This window comes from Prionailurus bengalensis, chromosome B3, assembly GCF_016509475.1.
Source record: "Prionailurus bengalensis isolate Pbe53 chromosome B3, Fcat_Pben_1.1_paternal_pri, whole genome shotgun sequence".
NCBI lineage: Eukaryota > Metazoa > Chordata > Mammalia > Carnivora > Felidae > Prionailurus > Prionailurus bengalensis.
The window spans coordinates 69,547,239-69,570,399 of NC_057355.1; the positions used below are offsets into that span (position 1 = coordinate 69,547,239).

General features: G+C 43.9%; 1 protein-coding gene across 1 annotated transcript in view; it reads left to right on the forward strand.

Moving 5' to 3' along the window:
- Positions 1-23,161, forward strand: part of RYR3 (ryanodine receptor 3) — a 451,654-nt gene that overhangs the window by 369,568 nt on the left and 58,925 nt on the right. Inside the window, exons 65-69 of the mRNA XM_043554522.1 lie at positions 4,469-4,599; positions 11,107-11,427; positions 13,746-13,986; positions 21,206-21,293; positions 21,402-21,494. Coding sequence (XP_043410457.1) covers positions 4,469-4,599; positions 11,107-11,427; positions 13,746-13,986; positions 21,206-21,293; positions 21,402-21,494 — 874 coding nt within the window. The remainder of the gene's footprint in view (positions 1-4,468; positions 4,600-11,106; positions 11,428-13,745; positions 13,987-21,205; positions 21,294-21,401; positions 21,495-23,161) is intronic.

A 23,161-nucleotide genomic window follows, 5' to 3' on the forward strand; every position in this document is an offset into this window, starting at 1 on the left:
GACTTCTATACTCTGTTGTTAGTCCAGAAAGTATGTTTCAGTTTCAGAGTCCTCACCTGATTTGGTCCCTACTTTGTGACTTGACGTTAATCACATATTTTCTAATCTCAGCATGGATTCAGATTTCTTCCCATTTCTCTGACACCTTTTGCTGAAGTTTCCTTGGCTAATGAATGTGGCAGGGTTGCAAGGGAACCATTAAATATTTGGTTTCCAGCTATAGCTTGAGTGTACATTGTGGGTGGAAGATTCTAGGCACCTCAGTGATAGTTTGATTGTAAAGAGGAAAAAGGCATTGAAACACAATAGAGACCTTTCTTTAAGAATAGTTTCTAATTGAGACAATATGAGGTCACTGACAAGCCATCTTCAACAAATTTTCAGCAAAGGGCCAAGGCTCTTCTGCTTTTAACTATGGAGAATATTTGCCTTCTTTGATGTGGAGATACTTTGACTAATCACAGAACATTGGAGGGGGGTTGGTCAAGAAAGGAAACTTGGAAATCAATTTAAGCATCGCATCTCCATTTTATTTCAAATGAAAACTGTGTTTTTTCCCTTCACACTTGAGAGAGATTTTTTCCTTCCTGCCCTTCCCCATTTGACCAATTGGTTCTGACCAAACACTGCACACCTGCCCTAAACCTCTGAGGAGACTAGTATTGCTATTCTAGAACCGTGGCCTGCCTCCATGTTCTGTCCCTCTGCTACATATCATTTCCTCTCCTTAGCACCCTTGGGAACATACACGAAGGAACTTTCTAAACTGTAAAGCTCCAGATATGTGCAAGGCATAATTCTTATTACCGTGATAACTTTGGCTCTGCCTGGATCCCTAACAGTAGACATTTGAAAGGCAAGATCTGGACCCATGGAAAATAAAATCAAGAGACTGACGAGGAGAGCCTGCAACTTAACAAATTAGAAAGTAACGAACATTGAAATACAAATTGCACTCTGTTTAATCTGACACCATTGACCAAGTTCTATATGAAAAATACTGTACTGGGCAGTAAGAACTGAAGGGGAAAGAGAAAGAAGGTTCCATATCCAGTGAACAAATTCTTCAAGTAGACCCTTTGGTTGCTCTGTAGATGCTTCCATAGCTCTTGCTCTGCTTGGTCCATACCCACCCTTCCCCCTGGGGGGGGGGGGGGCACTAATGACTAGAGAAGCATTATAACAGCGGGACTTTGCTCAGTCCCTCTAGGAGTCTGGGGGCCAAGGTCATTCACTCTGTTATTTCAAAGCCTGCAGCATTAATTGGCCAACTTCTGGGCTTTACGTTTATAGAACTTTTAACAGCTGACCCAGGAGACCTGGTGTTTATCCTCCCTGTTAGATGAATGGCTAATTAGCATCACTGTGTGCCCTAGACTAGAAAATGCCCTGTTGTGAGCCTTGTTGAGGCTCAGGCTTGTCAGTAATTAATATCAGAGAACACAGGGAATGCATGTCCCCGAGGCAGCACAACACTGGAAAACTGTCTTTTGCCCCAAGGGTTCCTTTGCCAACAGGCTAACTTTCTAGAAATCTACTTTTGTGAGATCAGGACTTTTTTGATGAGAGAAAGAGAAAAGAGAAGAATGATGGGTCAAGTTATCACCAGGGCAGCTGAGGACCAGCTGTTTTCCGAGGTTCATCTTGCTGGGCCAAGTAGACTTTGTGCTCAGATTCGACTTTACCCCTTGTCATCCTGATGCTCACCCAGATTTTCTTTCATCACCGCTCTCCCTGTGGTGTTTCTTTCACCTTCATGGTTTGTCACCTTATTTCCTCCTCCTCCTCCTCCTCGAAAGGCAAGACTGAGGAAATTGAGTATTTCTCCTCAGTGGCCGCTGTGGTTGGTAGAAACAGTGAGGCTTTTAATTGAAAAGAACGGCCACCACTTGTGTATCCTCATAGTTGATATACCCAGGCCCTCCCTCCCTCAGTTATCACTCAGGGTGCTGGTCATTGAAGCCTGAAGGTAAAATGATGCCCTTCTTCTTGGGCCTGTCCACCATCTTGAGTTCAGCAAAGAAGAGAAATAATGGGGGAACAAGTGGTAGTGAGAGGGAGTGCAGGCTGAGGGAAGAGGACTGGCCTGAGGCTTGCTCAGAAGTGAAGCGAAGCACCCCACAGAGAAGCCCAGTTCTCACTTCCTCCCCTTCCAGCAGGGTTGTGGCCTCCCACTGGAGCCTGGAAGCTCCAGACACAGGACACAGAGGACCTGTTCTGTCTGAGGGCTGCTGTTCTGTCTGCAGAGCGGCCCTGGATGGGGGGCATTTCACAGTCGGACCTCCAGCAAAAGGATAAGGCTGTGCCATCACCTAAAGTGATTGCCTGACTGAGGACATTCTTGCTTGCGGGAGGCTGACTTTAAAGTTACCTGCTCAAACACTTCGGAGCTAATAAGCAAGCTGTCACGTAATCCCCTAAAAGCTGAGCCTAAGAAGAAGGTAGAAGACAAGGATTAAAACCACATATATTGTCTTTTAAGTTAATCAAAGGATGACTTTTTTCCCTAAGTTTGGTAACTTAATGGAAGTTGGAGGGTGGGTTCCAAGACTGCTTTCTCCCCTTCACTCACCCACCCTCCCCCTCCTCTCTCTCTCCCCTTCTCCCTCCAGTCCAACAGGTTCCCCATTGCATCTAGGAAGTTCTTGGCCCCTCAGGCTTGCCCCTTGCAGATTCTGTACCCCAGATAGCCATGACAAGTTATTTTTTTATGAACAATTAAGATCACATTTTTAATCCAATAATCCAATTCAAGTGGGTCTCTTTCTCTGCTTTAATTAGTTGGTCCTAATTCTAATAATCAGACCATAAATATATGTTATTTTATGACATTGCTTTAGGTTCTAAGAAGGACTTTTACTATCTGGAAGACAAAGGTTAAGGTTCAAACTATGTGGCTTACTCCTCAGTGAGCAATGGTTTCCCTAACCATCCCCCACCCCATAGTAAATGCTTGTTGTACTCATCCGGAGAGCCTACACTTTTGACATTCTGGCTTCTTGGTGCTGTTGGAATTGTCGGCTGTTATCACAGTCAAGGGCAATTAACATGGCCTTCGATTCTGGTTTTGTTGGGGAGCTGAAGGGAACCCTGAGCTGAATGCCTTTCTGTTTCCACAGAACTGCAATAGTGCGGGGTTAGCATTTGCCCCTGACTCCAAGTGCACCCTCTCTAGCTGACAGTTTTCCCCATGATGGTTCTAGAACCTCCCCCAAGATACAGATGGATAACTTCAGCTCCCAGGGATTCTGCTAGTGGGCTTCATATACACAGCATCAGCGCTCACTTTGGTCAGATGCAAAGGAAGGCAAACAAGATACGTTGGAGCACTGTAAGCCCCATCCAGTCCTTAATTATAGACCTATTGTCTGCATCTCCCACTAATTATCTGTGTCATGGTCTAACAAAGGACTCATAGTATTACTTTGTTTGAAGAAATATTTCAAATTTTCTCCTTATTTGGCAACTGACATCACATGTGTAACTCACATAACAGGTTTGTAGTCTGACTGTCATCCAATGCCAGTAATTGACAGAAGATACTGATGACTAAAAAACAGATGGTCCTGGTCTCTCATTCATTAGAAAGCAACAGGTGTCTGTGCCCATACAGGACCCTTCAAGCCAACACTGTAACTGTATTGTCTCACTAGCAGGACCTGCAAGGCTAGCCAGGACAACTCCAAGACTAAGTCCAGGCCTGGGAAAGGGAAGCACTATCTCAGTACCAGCCCTGCTTTGACCAGCCAGTGGCTAGTTCTCATCACTTAGGCTTGCAGACTTGGTTAGCAGGCAGGCAAGGGCAAGTTCTTTCAGTTGGAGAACTAGAAATCTGAACAAGGAATCCTAAGCATTTTTTGTTTGGGTGCTTGTTTCACAGAAAGACTTGAGACCCAGAGCTTTATACATGGTGGACCCTCACATATTTGTATAGAGTATTTGTGAGAAGGAACAGGTATTAGAGGTCTCTCCTCTAAATCAAGCAATGAGCTTTAGGATCTGACATTTCTCTTGCAAGGCAGGTTTTTCTTTTGTGTCTTAATTGTTGCTTTTGGCCCATTATCTACTGTTCCTTCTGCTGGACATTGGCTCCATCCAAAGCAGGGAATAGACAGAACTTACACAGATGATTTCAAAACATTCTGAGTACAAAGAGAGGATCAAATTCAGCTTGGATGCCTGCAAAACTTGGTCTCAGAAATGCTGGGAGAGAAGAACAAAGTTACATAGTGTGTTCTTATATTGCCTCAGCCACTTAAGAACCAGTTTCCAGGTGGTGAGACCATGCCATTGATCAGTGTCCAGAGAAAGATGGGGGAGGGAAAAGTGTATGTAATCTTGCTGACCCCAGGACCCAAGGATGTTCAGTAGAGTAATCTATGAGACATCCTGGGAAAGGGGCCTGGCCCACAATGCATGGGGCCAGCATATGGTGGTACCACTTCTAAATGGACTTCTTTGTTTCCAGGCAACGTCCTGCCCTTGGAGAATGTCTGGCCTCACTGGCAGCTGCCATACCAGTGGCATTCTTGGAGCCCACTCTTAACCGCTACAATCCACTCTCAGTCTTCAACACCAAAACCCCCAGAGAGAGGTCTAGTAAGTATCTTCCCTCAGGGGTCATCAATCCATATGTTGAGAGGAGAGCATCCAAGAAGGAAGGCCACCCAGGCAGGGAACAGCAGCCTTGTAGAACTTTGGGTTTATGTGGTCTGAGAGGAGAGGGGAGGTCAAAGACATGTGGCATGTCTCCATCTTACTAGAAAAATGGGCTTGGGCAAGTATGTATAACAAAGTACGCTGGACTTTGGCTTTCCCTTCCATACAATGTGGTTGGATTCTAAATCCCTTCCATCCTAAAACTTTAGGCTTTCTAGTCTACCCTGGGTCTCAAGTGCCCTTCTGCACCTGGGGATATGACCACTTTATTACAGTTCCTCTCCAGATCCTCATCAGAAGAAGCATATGTGCACTAGTAACCTAATTATACTTTCCAAGTCCAGGGAGAGGCTGTGTTTCTAAGGAGGATGACCCCATGCTACCTATCATCATAACAAATCATAGAAAAACACCAGAAGAGATTGAGATTGTACAAGAAAGAGAAGTTAACAGGAGTATTGACACACTAAGTTCTAGAACAGCAGTAGGCAAACTATGGCTATGGGCCTAATCTGGCCCTGCTGCCTATTTTTGCAAATAGTGTTTTAATGGAACATGCTCACACCTACTCATTTACATACTGTCTGTGGCCACTTTAGCACCGTGTGGGGGAGAGGAAAATAATTTTTTCTCTACTCTTTTTTTTTTAATGTTTATTTTTGAGAGAGACAGAACATGAGACGGGGTGGGCAGAGTGAAAGGGAAACACAGGTTCTGAGCTGTCAGCACAAAGCCGCATGTGGTGGTTAAACTCATGAGCAGTGAGATCATGACCTGAGCCGAAGTTGCACGCTCAACCGACCCAGCCACCCAGGTGCCCCTCTATTCTTTATTAAAAAAAAATTTTTAATGTTTATTTGTGAGCGAGACAGAGCATGAGTGGTGGAGGGGCAGAGAGAGAGGGACACACAGAATCTGAAGCAGGCTCCAGGTCCTGAGCTGTCAGCACAGAGCCTGACGCAGGGCTTGAACCCACAAACTGTGAGATCACGACCTGAGCCCAAGTCGAATGCTCATGCAACTAATCCACCCAGGCACCCCATTTTCTCTCTACTGTTAATTGTTCTTGGCTGAGACCCCCCCCACCCATAAAACAGAGATTAACAAGAGAAAAAATTTAATTATATACATACGAGTACTTACAGGAGACTCCAAATGCAGCCAAACAATTGAGGCTTATAGATACACCATTCAGAGCTAAGGAAAGGGATAGGGCTCTGGGAGTTCAAAAGGAGGAAGGCAATTCATAGAAAGGGAAAAAGTAGAAACATTTGGTAAACGTGTGCCATGCCCTGTAGTTGAGTCTCAGATGAAAAGGTGATCTCTGGTAAATAGCTCACTTCCTGGTACACGCCCCCATTCTAATGTAAGTTTCCTTTATAAAATTTAGATTTTTCTTACACAAGGATAACTTCTCTATTTTCAGAGCTTCTTCCTGTGTTTGTAGATTCTTAAAAAAAAATCAGCCCAAACAATCCTTACGCCAAAGAGGCATATTTTTGAGTGGCACATTCTGCTTCAGTTCAACCATAGGCTCAGAGTTAACTCATAGTGGAAAAAACTGTCTGGCTTGCAGATATTTACTATCTGGCCCTTTACAGAAAAAGTTCCCCATCCCCCACCCCCCGTATTCTAAAACACCCTGAAACTGGAATCCAAGGCAGGTTATATACTTGCTGCTGGGGAGTTAGGAGCGAGAGTCCTCATATATGGATGAACTGTGATCCTACTAGAAGTCAGTGGAATAGAACAAAGGAACTTGAAACAAGGGAGCTTGAATGAAACTTGGACTCCAGCTAGAAAGACCTATGATAATTTGATGTAACATGAAGCAAAAATTACCACACCTATGGTCCTAATCAATATTGCTGAAGAAAAAAACATAGTAAGCCATTTCAGACCAGAGTCTATCCTATTAAGAACCAATATTTTCTTAAAATATTGATTTACAGTATCAGTAGATGACTAGACTGTGTAGCAATTCATCATAGTCAAGCCCCCTTTTCAAACTGATATGAGATCCCGAGGAAGAGAGTTTGGAGCGTAAGCATTCATGTTACACTCCTTTGTCACTCTCTTCTCTGCATGTAAGAATACAGAGTACTAAGCCACAGTGGCTTTATTCTCACTTGCTTCTTGATACTTCAGATAAAAGAAGCACATCGTCCCCAGAAATGACGACCAGGCCACTTAATAAAGTTCTGGTCCTGAGCTAGAATACAGGAGTGTTCCCAGATTGAGTCAAGAGAAAACCTTGCCCAGATGCTTCAGCTTGCCAAAGTCTCATGTGAAATCTCTAATTTCCCAACCCTCTCAGCCTCACCTTACCCTTTTTCCCCTTTCTAAGACTAGCAAAAACAGACCTCTAACCTTGTTTTTCTCCACCCTCTTCTGATACCAAATGAGTCACATCTTGCAGCTAACATGGGAGCTGAACCACTAAGCAGGCTCTGGTAATGTTGAGAAAGAGCTGTGACCTCTGTAGGCAGGTGCCAGGTAAAGTGTTCCTCCCAGGCTCCAAAGGGATATGGGCCCACTCATGAGAGTGCTAGGTGTTTGATCTGCTCCAACTGTGATTCAGGAAATCCTGTGTCTCTGTTTGACCAGGGTGTAGAGCTATGCCTCAAGAAATAGGCCTACTCTGCTCTTCAGCTCATAGACGTACAGTAGGGGGTAAAATCAGAACTTAACAAAGATGGGGGGAACCCTGAATGGGCTCTGGTAAGCAAGGGAATGACTCTGTCCCGTTGTTCTTCTCAAGGGCAATTAGAAACCTGTTCCTTTTTATTTTATATACTTGACCTTTATTTAGTAAGACATATCCATAAATAAAAAATAAATATAAATCATTGCATACTCCACAGGGAGAAAAAGAGAGAAGGGTGTGATTAGAGATGACACAGTTTTTCATCCATCAGTGACACACTGTGGGATGTGTCCCAGTCCCCTGAGTCCATGTTTTCCATCATTCAGTTAATCAACAGAGGGAATGCTGACCAGTGTGGCTCTTGAAAAGTAGAGCATACATGAATATGTATTCTGGGATAATCAGGTTAGCCTGGAGCGAGAGAATGACTGATGGCTTAATGGACCCTAAGAAAGTAGACTTCATTCATTATACAAAGTGAGTGGCCCCAAGGGACCAAGGTGGGGGAGGAATGTATAGGGTGACAAACCATGTGAGCCTTTGGTTTAGAAATATGAGCTGATTTATCAAGGCTTCAGTCAACGGGACATCTCTATTAATGGACAGTTGGTGTTTTGCCAGCACTTCCTCATGTTAGTAACTCTTCTGTAAGACCCTGGAGCATTTTCTGATTCATCCAGAAATTAAGATAGGCCTAGAAAAGGTGAATACTAGTATCTTCTAGGTATTCAAAATTAGATAAACCTTTGGTTGTGGGCGGCAGTGGTCTGTTAATCAGATTATCAAACAAGATACCCTAGTCACCAGTCAGTTTATTTCTATGCCCTTATTGGAGCAGTCATCCAGAGAGAGCGGTGGCCCAGGTCCCATGTGAGCTGTCTGTTTACACAAAGAGGTGGTGCTCTCCTATGCCGCCTTATGAAAGAGCTGCCTGGTGGAGAAAATCTGACTTGAGAAGTTAACTCAGAATGCTTAGTAAGACAAAGATCGCTGGGTGCTACCTGTAAAGTTTCTAACTCAGGAGATCGGGACTGACAAGTTTCCAGATGCTGCTGGTGGGACAACCCCACTTTGAGAACCACTGATCTAGAGATGAAAGGGAAGTATGTTCTAATGATAACTCCAACAGTCTCGTGCCTGATTCTTTTTTTCCTAAGTTTATTTATTCATTTTGAGAGAGGCAAAGACAGTGTGGGTTGGGGAGGGGCAGAGAGAGAGGAAGACGGAGAATCCCAAGCATGCTCCAGGCTGTCGGCACGGAACCCAATGTGGGCTTGAACTCACAAACCGTGAGGTCATGACCTGAGCCAAAACCAAGAGTCAGTCGGACACTTGGCCAACTGAGCCACTCAGGCACCCCTTGTGTCTGATTCTAATAGGACCGAGCCGAGGCTGTTTTTCAGCAGCATTCATTCTTTGGGTTTGTTTTGTGGCATTAGGAGTATAAAACACCATCTGAATCACAAATGTTTCTTTCACTCAAGGGCCAATTACATATAAATAACTTTTAAAGGTCATTATAATGATGCCAGTGCAGCACCCTCAAGCAACTCTTTTCTTAGGTAGGGGAAGAAAGTGTCCATGGTGATGTATTGTCTGTGTGACATTTAAACACAAACACCTGAGCTGCCTTAATTATAATGTTACGGCCAATAGTTGTAAACTTCACTTGCATCTGCGGCAGTTGGCACTGTTCTACGTGCAGAGTTTCAAGATAAAAAGCTTGACTTCCCAGTCTCTAACTTCTTGTGTATGTAAAATTACTTTGCGAGGCTCCTCCAGACCCCCATGTTGATGTCACCCCTGGTGGCTGTTCTGCCGCAGTGTCCACAGACTAGACTTCTTCTCTGCACGTGACCACCACTGGCAGTAAACCATGTCTGACCCTTATAATTCCCTTCCCTTGCAAATCACAGGAGTGTCACATTCTCTGGCTCTCATGCTACTAATCCTTTTGAAGTGTCTGGATTTTTTTTTTTAATTATTTATTTATTTATTTTGAGAGAGCGAGCAGGCAAGTGCAAGTGGGGGAGAGAGAGGCAGAGAGAGGATCCCAAGCCGGCTCTGCACTGTCAGCACACAGCCCGACCCCAGGCTCCATCCCAGGAACCATGGGATCATGACGTGAGCCGAAATCAAGAGTCAGAGGCTTAACCACTGAGCCACCCAGGGGCCCAGAATTGTCTGGATTTTAAAGGACATTGGTCCACTTAGGACTTTCAAGGAAGAGAGATCTTTAGCCACAGTGATAGCAGCAAAAAGTAGTCACTAGGCAAAGAGTGTTAGGAACTCATGGGGCCTCCTCCATAGCAGGAAGGCTCCTGCGTATCATTTGCTTTGCAACAGTCCATGCCATCCAATAGACTCACTTGTCTCAGCTGCAGATTTAGTGTCTCCAACGATGGCCAGCACTGTCCTATATCTCTGCTCCAGAAAGTGCAATCAAGGGAGAAATCAAAATGGTTCCTTCCAACTGACCAGTATTTGTAAAGGCCACAGAATTTGTCTGACCTCTCTTACTCATTAACCCTTCAGTTCCTATGTACCTAAATAATAGAGAAGGGAGACTTCCAGCCAGCGGTAACCGCAATGGCAAAGGGCCTGCAGGCATAACTCAATTCACAAAAGACTTTATTTGAAGTCTTCCACTTTGTCCTTTGAAATTCATGAGAACGTCGCATTTTTCTCCGAGCATCAAAAATAATTTCCTCGAGTCATCTAGTGGGACTGATGTTCCAGAAAATTGCTCCCCGTTTTCCTGTGGCTTCTCAGATTCCCTCGCCCCTGTGGTGCCTGATGCTTTGGCCGCAGTGTGAGAAGTTTGGCTTGTGGGTGGAGTCTGCATAGGATGTGTGTCCTGGGTCCAGGTGAAGTAGGCAGATGGGGGGGCAGGGGAGGAGACAGAGCTGTGGGCTTGCACTGCTTTCAGAGTCCCTGCTCATCTTCTCACCCTTTAAGAATCTCAGGATGCTTCCAGTCTCTCCTCGTCTGCCCTGTAGAACAGGATGGATATCCCCTGGCTGCTTCTGTTTTTGATTCTTGTATCTGACAGCCTTCCTCAATTTCACATTGAATTCCATCTGTTGCCGCATCATCCTGTCTGTCCGCATTCAGTGAAGTGACCTCAGTCTTCAGTGTGAGGAAAAGGTGGGGCTTAATCACTCTTCCTCACATAGAAGCCTTCAGAAACAAAAAGGTTTAAGCATGACAGGAAGTCTTGGCACAGGTCATCAATAACTTCTGTTGGAAATGCAGAAATTAATTCAAATACAATCCCCCCCACCCCCACCAAATTTCAACCTATGTCTCTGGTCCAGCTGAAGGAATATTTGATGAGAGGGGGTTTCTTTTCCTTTTCTAACCAGTACAGAGATCCAGATGACTGAACTCTACATGTTTTCAACTAAACACAGATTAGTTGCTTTTCTCCTTCTTGTATTGTCTTTTGTGCTATGCATGCAGTAGGGCAGAGAGGGAGAAGTCAAGAGACTGGCTTTATCTCAGAGAAGTCTTGGGAAATGTCCCTCAGCTGTTTCTCTGATGCTCCTTTGGCATTAAGTTGAAGTGTTCTATCCTGAGTATGGCATCTGGGAAGATAATCCAGCCTCTGGAAGCCGCCATCTTTACACAAACACCTGGAGGACAGAAACTCCCCCATATCCAGTGCTCACTCATCTGGAGCTCGAGGGTGGAAACTTAATGTCTCAAGACCAAAGGAAGGATGGGAAAGACAGGGAAGTTTACATTATTTGTGCTTTTGAATTACTGTCCCTGTATTCTTCCTGTACCCTCTTGGTCAGTTCTGGGGATGCCAGACACAGTGGAAGAGATGTGTCCTGACATCCCTCAGCTGGAAGGCCTGATGAAGGAAATCAGCGACCTGGCCGAGTCAGGGGCCCGGTACACGGAGATGCCCCACGTCATCGAGGTGATCTTGCCCATGCTGTGCAACTACCTGTCCTACTGGTGGGAGCGGGGGCCGGAGCACCTGCCCCCCAGCACGGGGCCCTGGTGCACCAAGGTCACCTCTGAACACCTCAGTGTCATCCTGGGAAACATTCTGAAAATCATCAACAACAACCTGGGCATCGACGAGGCATCCTGGATGAAGCGCATCGCAGGTACCACAAATGCCTCTTTTCCCCAGCACAAGGCCCGGGTGCCTGTGTTTTCTTTTCATCTTAGTCCATCTTTAAGCTAGTCTCCCTCCCCATCTTAGTTATTTAACAGTAAAAAGGTTTTCCCCTGGAGAGCTTCCTAGAGCAAATGCCTCTTGCCCACTCCTCACCTAAGCCAAGTCCCTCGAATCTCCAGGAAGCCCTTCTCGATACACTCTGCCTGACTCAGATGTTCATTGCTTTATTTGCTTTTGGTACTTAAGACTCCCGTTTGCTCTTACAGTAATAATTGTGGATATTTTCCTGGTAAGTGATCCTGTGTGTTTTGTACATGTAGAAAACTCACTCCCATCTGAGCTGTACTCAGATTGCTAGCATTTGTATTTCACGTTATGCTTTCTAAGACACTCTCTAATTTAGCTTCACAGCAGCATCACTTTGGGATTTTTGTTTATTATATCTGTGTCCCCCTAGAACTGCTTGCATGCAATAGGCTCTTAATGAATTTTGTTAGCTGGTTTTCTGTTCCTAAAGCAAGCTCAAAAAAAAAAAAAAGAAAGGCTTGGAAAATGAATAACCATACTTCCCACAGTCAGGAAACCGTGAATATTTAGTGTCCTCTTGTCAAAGCAAAGTCTGAGGAGACAGAAGCCAAGGGGAAGCCATTGCCTTTCATCAACCTACAGTGTAGACAGCTCCATGGTGGCATTTTCACCCATGCCATCCCCTGGATCAGGAGACACAGTGACTGGGCCAAAGGGAGCTATTAACCCAACCTTAGATATTTATCTTCCCAGGCAAATGAGAAGGTATTCCTCTGCAAGACCAAGAAAGAAAAGTTCCTACCCCCTTCCTGTCTCTGAAATGAACCGAGACTGGAATTATCAATATTATAGGTGCCCATAGCTACTAGATGGTGCAGGGTTCTGTGAACAATATAAGTAAATAAAGTTGAGGTTCCTTTCTGACCCATTAGCCCAAGAACATTGCCAACCCCAAGGCAATTTGTTGAGAAGCTCTAATTTGTAATTCAAGAGGGATTCAGGGACAGAAGGAGGCAGAAGGACAGGCTCCTTCAGCTCCCTAGAGGTGCAGAGTGGAAAGGTGTCACAGCACAAGGGGTGCTGGTGGCAGTTAAACTTGACTTGTGACTCCACAGGGGTATCCATATCTCAGGCCACTTAATTGCTGGCGCCAAAAAAAAAAAAAGTGATTTTAAGTTGTAACCCCATCTCACCCACATCTGGAATAGCCATTCTGATTACGGGTCCAAAGCAGAAGTAACCCTCCGGGCAGGGCAAGGTATGGAATGTGAATGGCTCTCAAAGCGCTGAGTTTCGGCCTCTCGGTTGATGCATCTCAGCAAAAGCTGCCTTTGTCTCCTTTTTCTGCAATGGTCATTTTTGTGAAAGTGAAAAATAAGGCAGATTTAAAAGAAAAAGTGCCACAATGTAGGTTATTTCCAATTGAAATGCCCTAAACTAAAGAAACCTTGAAATACACAAAACATACACCATGCACATTGGCATTGGTTCTTGACTCTTATTAATTTTATTTCACTTATTTCTTTTATAATTACTCTGATTCTGATCGTTACGATGAATTGGACCAAGAGGATATTCCATTTAAGGAAAAGGGTACGACACATAAGTTTTATCTTGCTCTTTAAGAGGCCCATAATCACAGTCCCAAGTTCCACTGATTACTGTATCTGCTCTTTGACTTCTGGTGGCCACCCCAGCCTCTCCCTCCATTCATTATACCAGATAATTAGTTGATCTAGCTTCCTCAGGACCCAGAGGAGCCCCCAGGCAGAGAGTTGGCAGTTTTCAAACATTGGAGAGTGAGAACTGTGGGTGGATTAATATATTTTTAACAGGAGTTTCTTCTATAAAATAACCAGAAAGCATAGCACTGAGTGCCTACTTTTGGCTCAGCACAGAGCTGGTTATTAGGGGGAAAAGGCTCCATTCAAGGAATTGGTAATATTGTTAGTAAGCCCAAACGAGGATGAACGTGCTAAGACTATGATAAGGAGCTAAGAGGTGTGGCAAATAGCAGGCATGCCTGAGAAGGTCAGGGGTGGCAGGGGCTCCCTGTGGTCTGGACAAGCAGAACAGGAATAGGGACTTTGTCCTGTGTCTCCATTCCCCAGCTGTGTCTTGCTGAGAGCAAGCAGGCCACTAAGGAAGGGAACAAGAGGCAGGGGCTATCTTGAGTTGATGGATTGTCACAGCCTCACCTTTCAGGATCACCTCTTTCCTTTTATTAATTGTTGTAATGTGTGAAATGAGGGGGAGGCTTTTTGTTTGCAAACGCAGTGTATGCCCAGCCAATCATCAGCAAAGCCAGGCCGGACCTGCTGAAAAGCCACTTCATCCCAACTCTGGAGAAGCTGAAGAAAAAGGCTGTGAAGACTGTGCAGGAGGAGGAGCAGCTGAAGGCCGACACCAAAGGAGACACTCAGGAGGCGGAGCTCCTCATCCTGGATGAGTTTGCAGTCCTCTGCAGAGACCTCTACGCCTTCTACCCCATGCTCATCCGCTACGTGGACAACAACAGGTATGTGGGAGAGACCTGGGGCAGCCTGTCCACAGAATAGAAAGGTGGTGTGGGGTTGTGTTACAGGTGAGAGAGGGAGTCACGGCTCCTACCCCCACCCACCCCAGCCCCTCCAAGAGAAAATTCCGGGTGTAGGACCTCTGGATTGCGCTTTCCTTGGCCAGTGACTCCATATGGTCAATGACATGGCCACCCCTTCCATCCTCACATGCTACTGTAGCTAGGAAGGAATTGGTCAGATTGGGGCAGAAGTAACCCACTTCTTCCCCTCCGCTGTTCTGTCACATATTCATTCAACAGATATTACTTTGTGTCAGGTGCTGTTCTAGGCATTGGGAGACAAGAGTGAACAAAACAAAGATGTCTGGCCTAAGGGCTTTCATTGTGGTAGGAAAGTAAGGCACACAGACAATAAACAAAATAAGTACTTACATACTTAATGATATACTTTACTTAGATAAGTAAATTCTACAAAGCAAGGTTAAGGAGAATTAAGAGTGCCCCAGGTGGGTGGAGTCACAGTTTTAAATAGAATGTTACTGGGGCACTTGGGTAGCTCAGTCAGTTAAGCATCCACCTCTTGATTTCAGCTCAGGTCATGATCTCACAGTTCCTGGGATCAAGCCTCACGTCAGGCTCTGAGCTGACAGCATGGAGCCTGCTTGGGATTCTCTCTCTCCCTCCCTGCTCCTCCCCCGCTCACTGATGTGTTCTCTCTTGCTCGTTCTCAAAATAAATAAACATTTTAAACAGATGATGGATGGATGGATGGATAGATAGATATAATGTTACTGAGAAAGCAATACTTGAGCAAAGAGATGAAGTGGGAAACCATGCAGGTCTGAGAAGGGTTATATTCCCAGGAAGAGGAAACATGTGGAGTAAGCCCTGAGGAAGGAGTATGTTGGGGTGGAGGAGAGTGAGGAGTAGGGAGGAAGGCAAGAGATGTCAGAAAAGCAATATGGGGCCAAGAGTGCAGTCCCTTGGAGGCCATTGTGAAGACTCTGGCTTTTATTCTGAGAAGGGAAGTTGGTGGATGCTTTAAGCTACTCTGTGATGTGATCAGATTCACTTTTTGAGCACAGCATAGAGGCAAATAGGGGGATGAGGAGACCAGTTGGGAGGTTCACAATGATCCAGTCAAGAGCTGATGGGGGATCCTTAGAGACAGAGCCAGCTACTGGTTGCCAGGTCCTGGGGGGAGGGGGACCAGGAAGCACCTGCTTAATGGGATTGGGCTTTCCTTTTGGAGTCCTGAAAATGTTCAGAAACTAGATAATGATAGTGGCTGCCCAACCTTATGAATGTACTAAATGTCACTAATGGCAAGTTTTGTATTTTACCACAATAAAAAAAGTTTGATGGTTGAAGCCAGGGTTGTAGCAATAAAGGTTGATAGAAGATGGCAGATTCTGGGTCTATTTTGAAGTTAGAGCCCTTAGGACTTCCAAATTGGGAATGAGAAAAGAAAGGAGGGTCAAAGATTATTCTTGCAAATGGAAGAATGGAATGTCCAGCAGTTGAGTAGGGGAAGATTGTGCGTACAGACATTTTTTAAGGGGAATATCTGGAAATCACTTTTGGATATGTTAAACTTAGGTTGCCTATTCAATATAAAAATGAAAATGTTGAGTGGGCAGTTGAATATATGTGTCCAGAGTTCAGGAGAGAGTTCTGTTGTAGCCATTGGAATTTGGAAGTCATTAATATATTGGAGAACATGAGACTGGATGAGAGAAAGAATTGTGGGGGGGGAGAGAAGAGTTCCAAGGACTGAGCCCTTGTGCTCTCCAATATCAAGAGGTCAGGCAGAAGAGGAGGAACTGATGGCAGAGGCTGAGGAGGAACAACCCATGAGACAGGAGGAAACCCAACAGAATGGTATGTCCTGGGTGCCAACTTCACAGACCGTCTCCAGGAGGGAAGAATGATGAGTGAAGGTCATTGGTGATATTGACAAGAGCAGTTGGAATGGAGAGATGAAGTAAAGCCTCTTTGGAGTAAGTTGGAAGAAAATGGGAGAAAAAGACTTGGAGAGAGAAGTACAGACAATTTGTTCAAAGAATTTTACTACAAAGAGGAGCAGAAAAACAGGATGCTAACTAGAGGTAGAAGTAAGGTCAAAAGAAGAGTTTTTAAGACGGGAGACTTGTCAGCTTGTTTCTTCATTAGTGGGAATGATCTAGTAGAGAAGGGGAAATTTATCTTGTAAGAGTGAGAGAGATAATTTCTAAAGCAACATTCTCTGCACAGGCAAGGGTCAGCATTAGATGGTTTATCCACAACAACAAGCAGGGGGGCAGGGAGTGTAGGTGCTGATGCTGGCAGATACACACACACACACACACACACACACACACACACACACACACAATGTCTGGGGTCTGTAGGAGTCCTTTCCTGATAGCTTCCATTTTCTCAGTGAAGTAGGAAGCAGGATCATCAGCTGATATTGAGGATGGGGAGAAGATGTTTGGAGGTTTGAGGAGTAAAGAGAAGGTGTGTGGTAATAGCCAGTGAGAGGGAGAGAGAGTAGATGGGTCAGAACAGTGTCATGTGATTGCCAGGCAGCATTAAGGGCCCCACCTGAGATCTGTGGTCATGAACTTAAAGTGAGACCCATCACCAAGTTGTCTTTTTCTCCAGCCAGTTCATCCCAGAGTGAGGCCCAGAGTAGGAAAAGAGTTGGATGTAACCAAGGTCGGGGTTTTGCAGTGTGAGTATGACAAAGAGAAATAGGTTAGGGAGTTGAGGGTGTATAGAAGAGAATATTCGTAATGATTGACCATGGAATTTCAGCAGCATGTTGAGGAAGGTGAGGACATGGTGGGGGCTAATGTCTGTGAGCAAGCAGAAGAACAAAGGATTATTAGTCCTAGTGGAGAGCAAGGACCAAATGGATTTTTATTATACTGCGCCCTCTTAAAATTTAAAGTCCTTAACACGTAAATTTGAAAAGGTTTATTTTTAAAATACTCTGTTGTAGATATTGAAAGGACTTAAGACTATTTGGGGGAGCATTGCTAACTTTTGGGTTGGAAGCCATTCTGTCATGGGCAGGCAATAGGTCTGGATATGCCCACTTAGCGTTTATTTTAGAAGGCAAATTGTGCTTATTGTTTAAAATAATTATATTTAGCCTTTCAAAATAAATGCTTTACATTTACTATATACATAATAAAATCCCTTAACTGTCTGTGGGAAACCTTACTCTCGCAAAACAAACTCTGGTTTGAGGATCATCGTTTTCGTCATTTCCAATAGTATAATGACATTGGCAGTTTAGAGAGGGAATTTGTCAGAGTGTGAGGTAAAAACAAAAATGAAAGCAGAGTAAGGTTGCTCCTGGAATAGCTCTTTAATTGCATTTGTCACTGTTGACAATCAAACTCAAGATAGAGTATGTTCTCCTTACACAGTGTTTGACAGTTGCTAAAAGTGGCAATGTCAGAGAGTCTTTGAGATCATCATTAATTCATTCATCCCCGCTTTTCAGCCCGTTCTTCACGGAGCACCAGGGAACGTTATGGCCACTGGAGCCTAGCTTAGAAATACTTCCTTCTTAGGTGTATGCCTTTACCTTCTTTGAGTACTTTCTTCACCAGTAGAATTGCCGGCTTGGAATTATGGGAGTGTGGAGTTGGCAGGAAGAAGAGGGGTCACTTCATCTTACCTGTAACTGGATGAATAAATACCCCCTTTCTTTTCTCACAAAACTGTTCCAGTCTCTCTCATGGCACCTCTTTAAACATTGAAGAGAGCCATCTTGTCCTGTCCTCCTCCCTGTTCTTCCTGGTCACATTAAACCTTTCTACTTCCTTCGGCCCAGTCATGGCCATGTTTCAAGTTTCTTTGCCATTTGGAACACTTTTCTGAACAGAAGCTTCTGTTAATTAATCTTCAGTCCAAAGCTGATGTAGAATAAGCAAGAACTCCAGGTATAGTGTGGTCGGAGCTGGGCAAAATAGCTGGCTATCTCCTTGTGCAGGACATATGTCAGCACAGGTTAAACAGATCTCTCCACCAGAGTCAATGGCTTCTCAGCCTCCTTTCTGGCAATAAGGAACACTCAGAACACAAAAAAAAATGAGCACCTTTAAACAGTGCAGCTTGGGGTGAAAAACCATCTCTCAGACTACAGAAGGGAATCTGAGTAAATGCTGTGCGGTGACTGCCTCGGGCTGTGTCCTCTGTAGGAGGCTTAGGAGTAAGGTTGAGATAAGCCCTCAGCTCTAACTCCGACAACCTGACCATGGACATAGGAGCATGGCTTTACTTTCTTTGAAAGCTTGATAACTGGCTTTACTTTCTTCGAAAACCTGATAACTTGTCAGTTTGAAAGTGAAAATCTCACTCTCTTTACTCTTGAAGTCATCCAAGATTTTATTCTGTTCTTCTTGTTTTCTGTTAACATGCTCGGTAATTTCATCCATTGGGGTTGCTTCAGTTGTCACCCCCATTGCCTCTAAAACCAATCTTTCTCCCCACCTACAGCCTAGAATGTTCCACCTGCCTTTTGGCAGCACACAGTGCAGATGATTTAAAAAAAAAAAAGACCTATATATCAGTTTGGTACCTCCAAAAGGACAGGTGTCTGGATATTGAGAGAGATCTGGATTCTGGGAGACTGGGAGCAGGCAGGAGATGAGCCCGGTTGCCTTATCTGGGGGCAGAAAGGAGAAGGGCAAATAGGAGGAGTGAGGTCAGGATCTTCTATGCACCTGCCAATACCATTTTCATCTGATTTGAGAGAGGTAGAGAGTTTGTGTGCCTGGGGAAACATGTAATGAGGTATTCTTCATTCACACCTAGCACTCTAAACCTGAAAGAAGTACCTCGCTAGAAATAAAGAGTGAAGATTTGCCTCCTAGAAGAAGGGTATTGAAAACAAAATTCATTCACTTGAAACTACATTCCTATATGAAGGCGAAGGGATCAGAATCCTTTTCTGTCTCCTGTGAGGGAATATTGACCTCACCTGTTTGCAGAGCCCCTGCTGCCCATATGCCCTGTGGCTGTCCTTTTCCTTGGCAGGATGGTATGTGACCCCTCACCTCTTCCCACTCAGGGCATAGTGCACACTTACAAAGCTCATTTCAAGCTAAACATTGAGGAATGAATGGCTGGCAGTTGTGACCAAAGTTGACGTTTGATCCAGAAAAAGCACTCCTGAAAAATCATATGAATGAAATCAGAAAGCATTACCAATCTCAAGCCTCAAGTTTGGATTGCATTTGGCTGCTAATAATGGATACCTGATTACAGTGGCTTAGAGAAATGAGAAGTTAAATCTCTACACATAAAAGAAATCTAAAGGTTTCCAGGGCCAGTATGATTGCTCCTCATTAGAGAGCCTAAGTCCTCTGTCTTTCCATCCTTAACATTGGCTTCCATCTTTGAAGTTACTTTATGATGCACTGTGCCAATTAGAGTTCAAGCCATCATATTTTCATTCCAGACAGGAAGCATGAAAGCAACAGGGGAAAGGCACAGGCATCCTCAGCTATCCGAGGCATTTTTAGAGAGCTTTTCCAGAAGGTCCATCCAGCAGTTTCCACTTCCATGTCTTTGATCAGAACTTAGTTACATAGTAGCTATCCCTCAAGAGAGGCCGGGTAATGTGGTCTTCAGCAGGGCACAATGCCACCCTGAATAAAATGGGCTTTTGCTCCTAAGAAGAGGAGGATGAGTATTGGGTAGGCAACCTATAATGTCTGCCATGTACGGGAAAGACAAGTGAAGTAGAACCCAAGAAAGATGAGACAAGAATGTCTATGAGGCTGAAACTCAGCCTCAGCAGCAAGGAATTGAGAGAGGGGTCCAAAGACAGTCTTGGCCTCATGAGTCTTCACCTTTCTTCTTTATCCTGTTGCTCTCCACGAATGGGCAGAAGGTGTAGGCTGCCCACGGCAATTCAGAGCGATGCCCCAAGGCTTAGGGAACTGGCTTTTGATAGCTGTTACTCTGCATGCACTAATAAGGGACATTGGATTTTTCAGAGCATTCATGAGAACCAGTTTTCTTTAACCTAAGAAAGATGGTAGACAATTTAACTTATACTGTGTTACTCTGCACCGATATTTGAAAACGGCAATATCTAGCCCCTTTCAAAATATAATTAAACTCAAATATGTAAGATACTTAGGGATACACCAACTTGTAAGAGGTGACTGAATTCTTCTGCAATTTTGCCTTCTTGCCACCACTGTGAAATTCTTAACCTGGGCTGGTTTATAATTAAAAAAGAAGAAGAAAAAAATGAAATGACTATATATAAATTTCATATATATAAATATATATATTATGTATTACAAATTTTATATTACATACTATATAAATAGGGAATTTCTAAACCATTTCAGAGGACATAGGAAATGTTTGGTTTCTGCCTATATACTTAAAATAGCAGTGGAAAATCTATTGCCTTACAAATTTCATTCATAAAATTGGCTTTGAGAAGAAAGGGTATGAGGCCTTAACTGGTTTTAGAGTGCTCCATATTTCAGAGGCTTGACAATGTCAAGTGTCAATTAGGTGACAAGATTAGGTGTTATAGTGACCAAGTCTAGTCTTGCTAGCCTTAGGGATTAAAGAGGCCTGTCCCGGGGCGCCTGGGTGGCGCAGTCGGTTAAGCGTCCGGCTTCAGCCAGGTCACGATCTCGCGGTCCGTGAGTTCGAGTCCCGCATCAGGCTCTGGGCTGATGGCTCAGAGCCTGGAGCCTGTTTCCGATTCTGTGTCTCCCTCTCTCTCTGCCCCTCCCCCGTTCATGCTCTGTCTCTCTCTGTCCCAAAAATAAATAAACGTTGAAAAAAAAAAATAAAAAAAAATAAAAATAAAAATAAATAAAAAAAAATAAAAAAAAAAAGAGGCCTGTCCCAAAACAGAGTGTAACCTTAATCATCTCATCTGTTTAAGAAAAAAAAAACTACCCTTGACAAAATTGAAATGTTGTTCTCTGACATCTGTTTGCTAAGATAATCCTTGAATCCTTTGGTAAGATGGAAATTATTATTGTAGGTCCTTCAGCAGTATCTACAATTACCTGCCTACAAGCATGTAAGGAGTGTACTGATATTTAGTCTCTCTGAAGATTGCCTCTGGGTGGGAATGTAGTTTTATCTGGATAAGTGTACACACCCAAAGTTGATAGAATTTTTAGTGTGACTCTTTTAATCATTACTGAATTTCATATGCATATCAATTTACTTTTTACTTCAGATCGAACTGGCTCAAAAGTCCCGATGCTGATTCTGACCAGCTCTTCCGCATGGTGGCAGAGGTCTTCATCCTGTGGTGCAAATCTCACGTAAGGAACATGTGGGCCCTGGATTTAGAGATGGCTGTGAAAGGTACAGACCTCAGAAAACATTCTTGTAATGTTGGCTTTTTTATTTCTCCCCCGCCCCCCACTTAGAACTTCAAGAGGGAAGAGCAAAATTTTGTGATTCAGAATGAAATTAATAATTTGGCATTTTTAACTGGAGACAGCAAAAGCAAGATGTCGAAAGTAAGTCCATAGAAATCAATTCCAAAGACTCTTCAATCTTGACCTAAGCTATGTATCTTGGGTGTATGAAGCGATTAGTTCCGTACTGCATTTAGGTCAAACCACAAAAACCAACAGTCTCTACTGTTGTTTCTTTGAGAATGAGCCAGAAGGAACTGCTCCCAAATAAGCATGGTCATCACATTTTATGAATAAATAGCTGCTTGTGTGTCAAAAAGTTTAAGTTTCAAGACTTGCCTAAGGCATTTGAGAGGTCTCCAAAACCGAAGCTGCTGTTAGTTGTTTGAAAATAGAACTACTTCTTGTGTGGTGAAGCTGCCAAACTGCACACGCCTAGAGCCACCTTTTGATTAGCTACGAGGAAATTACCTTGCTTTGAAGATTTCCGTAGCACTTGTTCTCACAGTAAGCTTGTTTTCCTCCTCTCTGGAACGTCCAGCGGCTGTTTGATTTCAGTTGTGCTGACCTCTTAATGCCTTCTGTTTATTTTCCATGTGGGTTGCATTCAGAAACCCAAACATTTGTCCATTCCCCGCAGGAAATGTTTAAAAGAGGGCATACCAGATATTTGAGAAAAAGTCACTTCTAGGGAGGTGTGTAGCAGGAATACAGGATGGGGACCTGCACTCCCAGCTCCTCTTGAGTCAGCTCTGCAAAGGGAGGCTTTGCTGTTGTGTTTGTAAAGAATTCTCAGACAGACTCCTTCAGGTGTAAATACATACATGCAATGTGATGTTTTGTTACCAGCTGTTATGGCTTACTCTTGACTCTGTTCCCTAGAGAAGTGTGCCTCAATGAGGGCTGATTGTATATGTCAAGTATGAGTGACATACCTGAGATTACATCTCTCTCATTGCTGGTACAGTACTGCCTTTGAGGAACATGAAGGTGGAGTGTGCATGGGGACCCTCAGAAGTGAAAATCAGTTCTGGAAAGATGACAGTCTTGGGTTTGTAACAAAGGCTTTGGAGCATCTTTCCAAATAACCATTTGGGATGAAGACCTGTGTATGTGAAACTGCAGACAAGGGGCCGGTATAACAACGAAAAATGACAACTTCACCCAAAACTTCACCATGTTTGCCTAGCTCTGGTTAGCTGAAGTCTCTCTGAACTTTCCAAACCTTCTATCTTTCAGCTACGCTGACGCTCACACTTCTTCCAGCATCCAAAAATTGACCCTTAGAGTTTAGAATCTGGTATACACTGCTTAATAAAGTTTGACAAATAAAATTGTGCATATACAAAGTAGAGAGATCAGAAGTATATGTTCATATTCAAGAGGAATCTTTGCTGCACAGGAACTTTATATAAGGTGGATCCTTTTGTGCTTTAGATGATTTTTATTTGATTTTCCAAAATTCATTTTGCATTCAACTTCTGACAAATGTATCTGCTGCTCATGTGAGATACACAAAGATAAGATTGTTCAGACTCCTGATCCTTGGACATTTATGTTAAATTCCCTCTGAAGAGCCTTCTTACAGCCATCACTGGCTCTCCTTTGGCTCTACCCACCTACAGAAAGTCATTAACCCCCAGATAGATTTTATGGTACCTTCACCTTGGGTTAGATCCATGGACTCAGCACTGAATCAGCTAGCACCCATTGTTATTGTCAGCGGATGGCAGCAAAGCAATGGAAATGACTCTGGTATAAGGATTTGG